Source organism: Siphateles boraxobius, unplaced genomic scaffold, assembly GCF_051911475.1.
Source record: "Siphateles boraxobius isolate OS27281-9 unplaced genomic scaffold, OSU_SipBor_1 16, whole genome shotgun sequence".
Taxonomy (NCBI): domain Eukaryota; kingdom Metazoa; phylum Chordata; class Actinopteri; order Cypriniformes; family Leuciscidae; genus Siphateles; species Siphateles boraxobius.
In genome coordinates this window covers 2,791,660-2,804,279 of record NW_027508766.1, presented here as the reverse complement: position 1 = coordinate 2,804,279, position 12,620 = coordinate 2,791,660, and the positions used below count along the sequence as shown (strand labels likewise).

The following is a 12,620-nucleotide window of genomic DNA, read 5'->3' as shown; positions in this document are numbered from 1 at the left end:
TGAGGGTGTCAATGATGGCCTTCTGGACAGCAGTCAGGTCGGCAGTCTTACCCATGATTGCGGTTTTGAGTAATGAAACAGGCTGGGAGTTTTTAAAAGCCTCAGGAATCTTTTGCAGGTGTTTAGAGTTAATTAGTTGATTCAGATGATTAGGTTAATAGCTCGTTTAGAGACCCTTTTCATGATATGCAAATTTTTTGAGATAGGAATTTTGGGTTTTCTTGAGCTGTATGCCAAAATCATCAGTATTAAAACAATAAAAGACCTGAAATATTTCAGTTGGTGTGCAATGAATCAAAATATATGAAAGTTTAATTTTTATCATTACATTATGTAAAATAATAAACTTTATCACAATATGCTAATTTTTCGAGAAGGACCTGTATGTATGTATATATATATATATATATATATATATATATATATATATATATATATATAATAGTATATCCGTATAATTCCACCAAATCAGCTTATCTTTGAAAAATGGCACAGCTTTTTAAATATCTAAATGTGCACTCTTAAAATCAGTCAATCAAGCATTATATTATGATATTATGATAATCAAGCATTATTTAATGATATAACTTTAGTAATTAGAACTAAAACTTGATAATCAAGTTTTATCTTGCATATTTATCATTTTAACTGAACTTAGGACTGGTGGTGATGCTTAAGATATTGTTGGTCGTAAAAAAAATTGATAATAGTAACTGATAATAGTAATTATTATTAAAAGATAATAATCCTGGTACTAATAATGACAATATACAACACATGAGCTGCTGGGTTCATGAATGTTAATCACGTTGTCAGCGTTCGCTCAAACTGATTTGCTGAAATTAAAACAGGGCTGAGCGCCAGCCAATGAGATTGCCGTTTGCGCAATAGTTCCACCCACTACCGGAGAAACCCGCATATCTTCTGCTTGTTCTTATAAACTGAATAATTCCAGATGAACCATTATTTTGACAGGAAAATAGAAACAAGAATATCGTTTACATGTAGCGTGTAAACTTTTTCGTGGTATGTAAGACTCTCGCTTTCTATCTCTCTTTGCATGTGTGAGAGAAACGCAAAGGCGAGGGTAGAGTTTACGGTACGTCAAATACAGGTACGCTGAGCTGAATTTGGTGTTCCTCTGTGCTAGTTACAGCTTGTCCATAACGAACACCATGTCCAAGCAACGTGGCACCAGGACACCCTAGGCCGGAGGTCCATGATCGACTTTGTGGTCGTTTCATCCGACCTCCGACCGTTGTCTTGGACACTCGGGTGAAGAGAGGGATCACCGTCAACTGATCACCACCTGGTGGTGAGTTGGATCTGATGGCGGGGGAAGAAGCTGGACAGAGTCGGCAGACCCAAACGTACTGTGAGGGTCTGTTGGGAATGTTTGCCCGAGCCCCGTCAGAGCGATCTTCAACTTCCACCTCCGGCGGAGCTTTGACTGGATCCCGAGTGAGTCTGGAGGTATTTAGTCCGAGTGGACCATGTTCTCCACCTCCATTGTCCACGCGGCCGCTCGGAGTTGTGGCCATAAGGTCTCCGCTGCCTGTCGAGGCGGCAATCCCTGAACCCGATGGTGGACACCGGAAGTAAGGGATGCCGTCAAGCTGAAGAAGGATTCCTATCGAGCCTGGCTGGCTTGTGGGACTCCTGAGGCAGCTGACAGGTACCGGCAGGCCAAGCGGACTGCAGCCCAGGTGGTTGTGGAGGCAAAAAATTGGGCCTGGGAGGAGTTTGGTGAGGCCATGGAGAAGGACTACCGGTTGGCCTCGAAGAGATTCTGGCAAACGGTCCGGCACCTCAGGAGAGGGAAGCAGTGCCCTACCAACACTGTTTACAGTGGAGGTGGGCAGCTGTTGACCTCAACTGGGGATTTCGTAGAACGGAGGAAGGAATACTTTGAGGATCTCCTCAATCCCAACGACATGTCTTCCATTGAGGAAGCAGAGGCTGAGGGCTCGGAGGTGGACTCGTAAATCATCCTAACTGAAGTCACCGAGGTAGTCAAGAAGCTCCTCGGTGGCAAGGCACCGGGAGTGGATGAGATCCGCCCTGAGTACCTCTAGTCTCTGGATGTTGTGGGGCTGACTTGGCTGGCACGCCTCTGCAACATCATGTGGCAGTTGGGGACAGTACCTTTGGGCTGGCAGACTGGGGTGGTGGTCCCTCTTTTTAAGAAGGGGGACCAGAGGGTGTGTTCCAACTATAGGGGGATCACACTTCTCAGCCTCCCTGGGAAAGTCTATGCCAGGGTACTTGGTACGCCCTCACTAGGGAGCAACAATGAAGGAGGAAGAAACGTTTACGGCGGTTACAATACTCTCTTTATTTACACATTGAGGACGCCAAACAGGAAGCTTTTATTGACAGGCAGACCTGTGCACCGGTGCACCCAATCCACCTGATTACCCCCTCAGCTCCGCAGCCCACCTGTAGGAGGAGCAAAACACACCCAGACACGGCAAAAACCACAATACAAAGTATACAGCCGTGACACTTATCCCCTTAAGAAAAGGAAACTAATAAGTTTCCGCCAACAATAATCATTCATAACCGCACTAACAAATATCATTTAAGTATAGGCCTATACATAACTTCCCTGGCTGCTAACATCAACCACGGAAGACCCTCTTCCCAGTCCCGCTGCATTTCCAGACAGTAGGTTCTCAATAGTGATTTCATCGTTGAATGAAAACGTTCGAGTGCCCCTTGACTCTGGGCGTGATACGCTGTTGACAAATTGTGTTTAATACCCAGCTCGAACAACACCTCCGCAAACAATTTCGAAGTAAAATTACTTCCTTGGTCCGATTGAATAATTTTCGGCCACCCAAAAATAGATACGAACTGAGGGAGCGCCTTCACAATAGATTTTGTATTTATCGAGCGCAATGGGTACGCAGCTGGATAACGCGTAACTTGACACATCACGGTCAACAGGTACTCACTTCCAACTTTCGAACGAGGAAGAGGACCGACGCAATCAATAATAAGGTGTTCAAACGGTTGACATACAACCGGAATTGGACGCAGATGAGCCGGTTTTAACGACTGGTTCGGTTTGCCGGTAAGTTGGCACGTATGACAGGTCTTAATAAAACTGGCAACGTCCTTTTTAACACGAGGCCAGTAAAAGTAACGCAGAATTCTGTCATACGTTTTCTGTACACCCGCATGACCGGCGAGCTGATCGTGAGCCATTTTCAACACTAACGAACGAAACTTTACTGGTATCACGACTTGAATGACAGAATCTCCCATACCATCAATAGCATGCGGGGACCACTTGCTCAGTAGAACATTCTGTTCAATAAAATAGCCTTGCCCTCTGTCACGAATTTCATTACTGTCAACAACCTGTTCAAATTGAGATTTTAATGTCTCATCATTCTGCTGTTCTGTAGACAACTCTTCACGAGAAACCACAATAGGATAATCACTCAAAACGAAACAGGCTTCAGCGTCACTGATTTTACCTTCAACCCTTGGTTGAGCACAAGAACGAGTCACTGCACACGCGACGAACACTTCCGGATACTGTCTCGCACTGTTATCTGGACCAGCAGTACAGGACGGTGCCTCAGTCACAATCAGAGAGGGCGATTGATTAACCCAAACGCCTCTGAAGTTATTTCCGAGAATCAGTGAAACACCATCAACAGGTAGAATAGGGCGTATTCCTAGAGCCACTACCCTATGCACTAGTTCACAGGTTAAATCAACTTTATGCAGGGGTACGGATAATGTATTAAGCCCAATGCCACGAATCAAAAGCGAGCTACCAGTGTGCGACTCAGTTGAAAAGGGCAACACCGACTCCAAAATAAACGACTCGGATGACCCCGTGTCCCGGAGAATTTTTACTGCTACTTTATCAACACTACCTGGAAGCGACACAAAGCCATTAGAAATAAATGGTTCAAATAACTGCTGGTGATTCTCTACATTCTTGGGTGCTACCACTGGTATTCCTTCCAAAGTACCGGCCTGATTTAATACAGAAACTGAAGTAGCCAGGACAGCAGGCTTCGTGGAATATGCGTGTCTGACAAATTTTGACTTAAGCACTGGACAATTTGACTTCCAATGTCCTTTATCCAGACAGTAGTTACAGCTATCAACGTCACTTGAATTTTTTTTTCTTAAAAAACGCCTGGCTGTACCCACAGGGACAACGGAAAAATTTCCCCGTGTATGAACCTGATGTCGACTGAATTCATTAACACGGGGTTTATGAATAATTTCCCAGTCATCAACCAGCAGTGCAGCTTCTGACGCGGTTTTAACCTGACGCTCCGCAACATAAGTGGCTATCATCTCGGGAAGTGTATTTCTGTATTGTTCAAATAAAATCAAGTCTTTCAGCTTATCAGCTGCTGTACTATCTGCCGCTGTACACCACCTATCAAACTGCACAGTCAACTCTCTTACGAACTCAACATTTGTTTCATTCACCTTTCGCTGTAACGTACGGAACTTTTGCCGATAACTCTCTGGCACACGCTCATTAATTTTTAACACTGCCGCTTTAATTGCTTCATAATTCTGGCTGTCAGCATCAGATAGCGTAGAATAGGCTTGTTGGGCTTTACCTGTTAAAACGCATTGAAGTAACATAGCGCGTTCAACATCACTCCATTTATACGCTACTGCGACTCGCTCAAATAGGAGAAAAAAAATCTCCACCTCAGCCTCATTAAACGGCGGTACTAATCGTAAATTATGAGCGACACTCAGTTTCGTCGACTCCGTATCAAAACCTCCCACTGGCTTACCTTCTTCGTGTAACTCTAATCGATGCCTTTCAATCTGTAAACGCTGCTGCTCTACCTGTTGCCGGCTCTCCTCCAACTCTAACTCCAAACGTACCTTGTCACTCTCCAAGCGACGCTTCTCACACTCAGTATCATGTTGTATCATCAACAACTCTTTCTGTTGCTCAAATGAAAGTGTGCTTAAAGCAGACAACGGAAGAGTAGTTGGAAGAGGCGTACCTACGGCAGGCAACGCTGCTGAATCAGGCCATTTCGATCTTTTCCTCAAGATTCCAAGGTCACACAGCGCAGTCTCAACGATTAACTTAATTCCGTCTTTTGACCTTTTTTGATTATACGTTAGCTCGATTTTATAATGCGCAGCTAGCTCTATCAATTGCTCTTTGGTCATTTCCTCTAACAATTCCTCAGACGGAGTCTGAGAAAATGTTTCAATAACATCAGTAGCCATAATTACCAATAATCACGCTTTCAAAACAAACGCTCAATAAATATCAAAAAAAATTTTTACTTGACAAATCAGGGTTTATTTAAAGAAACTAAACCATCCCATAAAACTAAATCAACCCCAGTCTTCAGTTGGCCCAAGACCGGGTATTTACGCACTAAATCCCGCAAGTTTGGGAAGACGACCAATGGCTGAGTCGCCCCCCAAACCTCGGATGTGCTCCCGAGACAACTGCTCTAAGCCCCGAGCCAACCAAAAATAACAAACTAAAATAAATAAAAACTACGTGCCCAAAGACACGCACTAAACCTACCAGGAAGGTTTGTTCTTCAAATACCCCCAACAAATTATGTTCTAGAACCTAACTAATTAATGGAGCGTTCCAATTTTTCAATTCACAAATAGTCGGATAATATACATATATTCAAACATCAATTCAAAATTATCCTACCTTTTACCCTCCTTCAAAGACATTTTTATTTATTTTTTTCAAAATGATTCGCACGAATCCAAACACAAATTTAGTTCGACGAGCCCCCAATTGTTACGCCCTTACTAGGGAGCAACAATGAAGGAGGAAGAAACGTTTACGGCGGTTACAATACTCTCTTTATTTACACATTCTTCGTGACAAAAACTGTCTCTCAAGTTCTCTCAAGCTTTCGCAATACGCCGCAACGCCGATCAACATCTCGGTCCTGGCCAGGGATCGATGTGACAGAATGGAACGCTCTCCTGAGGACGCCAAACAGGAAGCTTTTATTGACAGGCACACCTGTGCAACGGTGCACCCAATCCACCTGATTACCCCCTCAGCTCCACAGCCCACCTGTAGGAGGAGCAAAACACACCCAGACACGGCAAAAACCACAATACAAAGTATACAGCCGTGACAGTACTGGAGAGGAGAATTCGGCCGATAGTAGAACCTCTGATTCAGGAGGAACAGTGTGGTTTTCATCCCGGTCGCGGAACACTGGACCAGCTCTATACCCTCTTCAGGGTGCTGGGAGTTTGCCCAACCAATCCAGGCGTCCTGTGGAGGGTGCTCTGGGAGTATGGTGTCAGGGGCCCTTTGCTAAGGGCTGTCCAGTCCTTGTACAACTGGAGCAGGAGCTTGGTTCGTATTGCCGGCAGTATGACAGACTTGTTCCCTGTGCATCTTGGACTTGGGGGCCACATGATTTCATTGTCGTGATATTGTCGTGCTGGCCCAATCAGACCAGGACCTTCAGCATGCACTGGGACGGTTTGCAGCAGAGTGTGAAGTGGCTGGGATGAGAATCAGCACCTCCAAATCCGAGGCCATGGTTTTCAGTCGGAAAAGTGTGGCTTGCCCACTTTAGGTTGGTGGAGAGTTCCTGCCTCAAGTGGAGGAGTTCAAGTATCTTGGGGTCTTGTTCACGAGTGAGGGAAGGATGGAACGGGAGATTGCCGGACATATCGGTGCAGCTTCTGCAGTAATGCAGTCGATGTAGCGGTCTGCTGTGGTAAAGAAGGAGCTGAGCTGCAAGGCGAAGCTTTCAATTTACCGGTCAATCTACGTTCCTACTCTCACCTATGGTCATGAGCCGTGGGTCATGACTGAAAGGACAAGATCCCAGATACAAGCGGCCCGAAAGGAGCTTTCTCCGCAGGGTGGCTGGGCGATCCCTTAGAGATAGGGTGAGGAGCTCAGTCACTAGGGAGGAGCTCAGAGTAAAGCCGCTGCTCCTCCACGTCGAGAGGGGCCAGCTAAGGTGGCTCGGGCATCTGTTCCGGATGCTTCCTGGATACCTTCCCGGGAAGGTATTTTCCGGTCACGTCCCTCCGGGAGGAGACCCCGGGGAAGAGCTAGGACACGCTGGAGGGATTATGTCCCTTATGCCTGGGAATGCCTTGGTGTCCCTCTGGAAGAGCTGGAAGAAGTGTCTGGGGAGAAGGAAGTCTGGGCATCTCTGCTTAGACTGCTGCCCCCGCGACCCGGCCCCGGATAAGTGGAAGAAGATGAATATTCAGGAACACAAAGGGAAACGTAGGAGGAATAGCAAACCAATAAACATACGAGAACCGACAAGGGACTGAACAAAACAGGAAGTTTTAATACAAGACGAACATAATGACCGACAGGTGATAATTATTTGTAATAGAAACAAACGAGGAGATAATCAGTGAAAAAGAAAACAAAAATTTAACTGAACAGAGAGACAGGAACAAAACAAAACAGAATATAAAACTCCATAACCGTGACACCCTGCACCCCCAGTGTGTTTCCTCAGTCCCAAGGCTTTTATGTGCCATACACATAGGTGTCTAAATGTAAAAACATTTTTTAAAAAATGCATGATAAAACATCTGATTTAAACTTTTTATATTAATATCCAGTTGGGAGAAATATTTACTTTTTTTTGGTAAATATTGGTAAAACTTCTTAGACATCACTGCTTTGGCTCTGGGGGGATTGTTTAGGATTTTTTCTTTTACAAAGGTATTTACTATTCCTAAAAAGTATTGTCCAGACAATGACCTTTTTGGAACTTTACTTGAATACACCTGGTCTAGAAGCTCTCTAGAGAAGACATTTTATGTGTTTACAACTGGCTACTTGTCAGACTTGGCTCATTTCATCTTAGAAAAGTTTACCAAGCATATATAATGTCATTAGTTGTTAATATCTATGAGTACTCTGGCATTAAAATCTGTGTGTGAAGATACAGAAACAGACCCAGAAGTAGACTCACTGATGCTGAAGAGGAGGAGGGCCTTCATGCAGAGGAACTCTTCCTGTGTGACCTGCAGCAGCACAAACTCCTGCGAGAGGTGCTTCATCTGAACACAGTGCTCGTACATGCTGGAGATATGCATCCTACGACTGACAGACAAGGGCAGATTAATAGACAGACACAGAGAGAGAGAGAGAGAAGCAAACAAAGAAACATCTGGAAATTTCAGATTGAAAGAACTTCCCATCCGCTAATTACCATACAGTATTACTGAATAATGCGGTCAGTCATCTAATGACTCCCAAATCTCCTACTAAATGAAATATATTTCTTGCCTAAAACCCAATTCCTGTCGGCAGTACTGGTATGGGATATGGCCAAGATGCATTTAGTAAGGAAGTCTTCTATTTCAGATATTGGTGAAAAGGGCCATTGAGAGCATGTGTGCTCCCCAAAAAATCCAATCTCTTCTGGGATTGTGTTTGTGACAAAGATCCTCCACACCATAATAAGCCAGCAGTAAATTATAAATGAATCTTGGAAGTCTCCACGACGAGACTGTTATTGTGTGCATGAAGTACAAGATATGTACCTGCTCGACAGAGAGAGAGAGAGAGGAAGATAAAGAGATGGAATAAGGCAGAGAGAGGGCCGCTAAGGAGAAATGAAAGAAAAATGAGTTTGAGGAAAGATGGATTAGTACATTTACAAGACGAACAAATGGACAGAAGAAGGAAATGGAATGAGAAAGAGTGGGAGAGAGAGAGAAAAAGAGAGAGAGGAGGCAACAATGCAAAACACAGATGGGTGCCGGACACAAAAGAAAATAGGCAAATAAGGGCAGGGCGGATATGAAAGAGAATAAGACTGACTCATTGAAGACCAGGTCTGGAGCGAAATACAGCATCCGTGCATTGGCGTTCTTGTAGGATCTCCAACCCAGAGCAAAGACCATCACTCCCATCCAAGTGTGTTGTATGACTGTCATCTGATCATCCACATGCAGGTTACGGAAACCTGAAAGATGGGAGAGATATTTGTGGTTTGTGTTTGATGCCTATAGCTCACAGTTTGTCAGCTGCCTGGGAGATGTTAACTTCATTTTTTCAACACTCTATTTCAATTCCGCCAACTCAAGCTATGAATCAGACTTAATCTGACGTTACTTAGAAAAAAATATGCATGCCTATCTGAACCGAGGATTTTTAGTACATCAACTTGAACCAAACAAAAACTGAGTTTGTAGAAGACCAGGCAGCATATGCACTGCTGTCAGGAAAATAAGGGGAAACATGCTGCACGTTCCTGGGCTAAAACTTGATGTCACTTTTCTCTAAACAGATTCACCATTAGCTTCAGTGCAGATTAAAATGCGTTACAGTTTTATTATTGCTATCAATAAAAGGACATTGGAGAACCGCAACTAATCACATCAACCTAATTCCATCACACACGGTCAAAAATGAGGTTTAAAAAAAATGGTTTGTGTCAAGAAACACCCCTTTCCCTCCTGCTACTTTTCTCTCAGTATTTGATGGTTTGCCGGTGGCACATTTTAAATAGGATTGAAGCTGACTTTGCTTTTCAAAACGCCCTTTATCGAAGCCATTAGAGGGAAGTAGATTACACAACACGTACTCTCAAGCCTTTCAATTGAAAATAAAACCATAATTAAATCACTGTGAAAAAAAAAACCCAAATAATACTCCACTGATGTCCTGACATGAATCAACAGGCAGGATCTTTTTAAAAATTTTTTTTTTTAGTGTACTCTTTGTATTTATATTGGTTTCATTTTTTTTTAAACAGAAAAAAGTAATACTTTCATTAAACATTGAATATATATTGTACATCATAGGACATTTAACAACTTGAACTAACCTTGTCTTGTCATAAAAAAGGGTTTTAGGAGGCTATGAGGGTCTGCAGGGGTCATCTCTGTGATATAATTTGTTGTTTTATGTTTTTATTTCCTACATAATTCTGCATGTTGTTGCACCACATTACTGATTTGGTACAAACAAGTTTTTCAAATATTTATAAGCAGTAAAGCAGTGTTTATATATTTTAAAATAAACTTATAGATAAAAAAATGCAATCTAAAAAGCAAAACTGAAATGAAACTGAAACTGAAATGAGTTATGACAATTTGACATGCTTAAATTACCTGGAAGTCCTTTGGCCCATTTCACTACCTTGACAAGTTGCCTCTCTCCCAACTCGTTAAGGCTGGTGAGGAGAGCAGCTGCCGAGTCAGGCTGAGCGTGATCGTGGCCGGCGTTCACCACCTCTGGCTCAATGGCCTCCAGGATGTTCAGGAAGATCAGCTGCGAGTGGAACGTCAGGCAGGGCTTGGGCGACAGGCACTGGACAGGCTCTAACGGGCCCTGAACGGAGCCGACCTCATCCGTACCTTTCATCTGTCCAATCTTTCTCAGCTTGCGGGCTGCGGCACAGAACAAAAACAATATACTGTAATAAACAGAGTGGGAGTATTGCTTTGTAAATTCAACCTGCACAAAAACACAATATCAATCTCGAACACATCTTTATTTTATCTAGCACATATTATTTAGAAGCCAATGAACCAGGTGGTCTCTGAATAATGAGGCTGGCATGATCCTATTTCTGCTCATGAATATCTCTATTATACAACAGAGGATAAAACCTGCACTGCAACGGATAGTCTCTATGCCACATTATCTTCTGCAAGTCAGCACAAAGAAAGATTACTGACTGCAAAACACACCCGAGACAATGTGCTTTTCCCTCGGCTGACACTACAACAAACGACCTGACAGGATTAGCGTAACTGCATTGATGTATTTCAGTATTGTGGAGCAGTACTACATATATTCAAGAATGCAAAACTTTTGTCGTTCACCTAATACTTGCGGATGTGCATTCTTTCACCAGAAACACCCGTCTTCCTCCCTCTTTTAACTATGCACAACAGAGCAAAACCATCTGTATTCCAATGCTGCTGCTAATAAATTGCTTTAAATGAAGATGTAAATATGCGTGTGTGTGTCTGTGTTTGTGTGTGAGAGAGAGAAGGAGAGAGAGTACTGCGCTTTAATTAGTTGCTACAGTAGCAACAGTTTTGCTTCTGCTCTAGTGAGTGCCTGTGGTTCTGTTATGATGCTTAACACTCATGGTCTCCACTCTGAATTATAAATCAGAGATGCTCATTATTCAATGGGCAGCGTTAGGGTGAGGAATGAAAGACTATCGGTTGAGATGATTTACAACTCACAGACTTTAATGGTGCATTACAAACACGATCCAAAAAAAAAAACAGCCTCTATTAAGAAAAAAAAATGAATCATTTGTGAGGCCACTGATTTAAATGCCTAAAAAGCTCTTCGTTGCTGGCTAAGAGGACAAACTCAAGTGAAAATTACTCTCAGCCCTCTCAGATCCCCACAAAAAGGAGGCTCCAATTTTGCTGACGAGAGACCGGAGCCTCTCTGCTTGTGGTCTAATATAAAGTGTGGTAAAGCGACAGAAAAGGGGAGAGAGTAAGATTACAACTTTATCCTGAGGTGGTTTACCAAAAGCCTATGGGTTTGCGTGGCAAAATGCCAAAGACTCCACCACCGTGCTTCTCTCTTCAAAAGACACATTAACCTGCCATCTCAGCAATTACAATCAAAAATATAATGTAGATGGCAAATACCACAAAAACACTATCTCCTGTACCTTGATTTGCAGTTTTGTTTTGTCTTCAGTATGGAGTAGAACTGAGATCTAAAGTTTATGTCTGAGTTTGATTCAGCTTCAAATAGGCTGTAGACAGGCTGAACATTATAAGAAAGACCTATTATTTTACATATTCTGTAATGTTAACATTCAGTCCACGGAAATAGACACCAGTCAGGCAAATCAGCTTTGCACAGCGATGGCTTCAGATGCCAATTTAAACAACAGTAAGTCCATCTCCAGTACTCTTAAAAAGGTAATGTCCACCCATGAGAGAAGATGCAACATCACTTTATCTCTAAAGGGAAACTGTGACTCCTTTGGGGTAACCTAAAGCTTTCAAAACACAAGTGATGTCATTCAATGGTGTTTCTCTGAAGGTGCATGAATACTTGAGTAAATGGCGTTGCTGACAAAATCCTCTCAGACTGGGAAGAGTAACTGGAGGAACGAGGTGAATGTGTTAAAACTTAACAGATGACTGAGAAGCCAGCACTCAATAGCGAATGCCACAGATAAGTGAACAGTTTACCGCTATTTGAGAGAAAATGTTTTGTTTCCGAGTTTTGGTATTCTGGGCTCCACTCAGAATCTGTAAAAAAGTTTTGACTGATGTGAACTTTAAGCAAAAATGACAGATTTGTGCATAAAGACTCACTGGCAGAAAAACAGTTTGGGGACTTTTCTGCAATACGTAACTGGATGCTATAAGTTTTCAGTCTTTAAAGTGTTTAAAACAATAGGCATGAACTGACAGAACCATTTGTGAGAATGAACAAACTAACAAATTAACTAATAAACAAAGAACTCCAGAATACTTGTTTTGTGGAGAAACGTGATTATAAGCCAAAAATGTCTGCTTTGAAAATGTTGATTTTAAAATGAAAAAATGTATTCTGCCGCTCTTTAATGTGGTAAGTATTTAATATGCAGTATGTTCGAAATAAATCTCTCAATTCTGTCAAAAACTGTTTATCTTCAGAG

General features: G+C 42.7%; 1 protein-coding gene across 2 annotated transcripts in view; it reads right to left on the bottom strand.

Moving 5' to 3' along the window:
• The window catches only part of ar (androgen receptor), a 132,786-nt gene that overhangs the window by 7,267 nt on the left and 112,899 nt on the right, over positions 1 to 12,620 (bottom strand). Inside the window, exons 4-6 of one of the 2 annotated variants that reach the window (XM_077231103.1) lie at positions 10,102 to 10,380; positions 8,807 to 8,951; positions 7,953 to 8,083 (exon numbers count right to left, since the gene is read on the bottom strand). In XM_077231103.1, coding sequence (XP_077087218.1) covers positions 7,953 to 8,083; positions 8,807 to 8,951; positions 10,102 to 10,380 — 555 coding nt within the window. The other variant, XM_077231102.1, reaches the window with a different exon arrangement.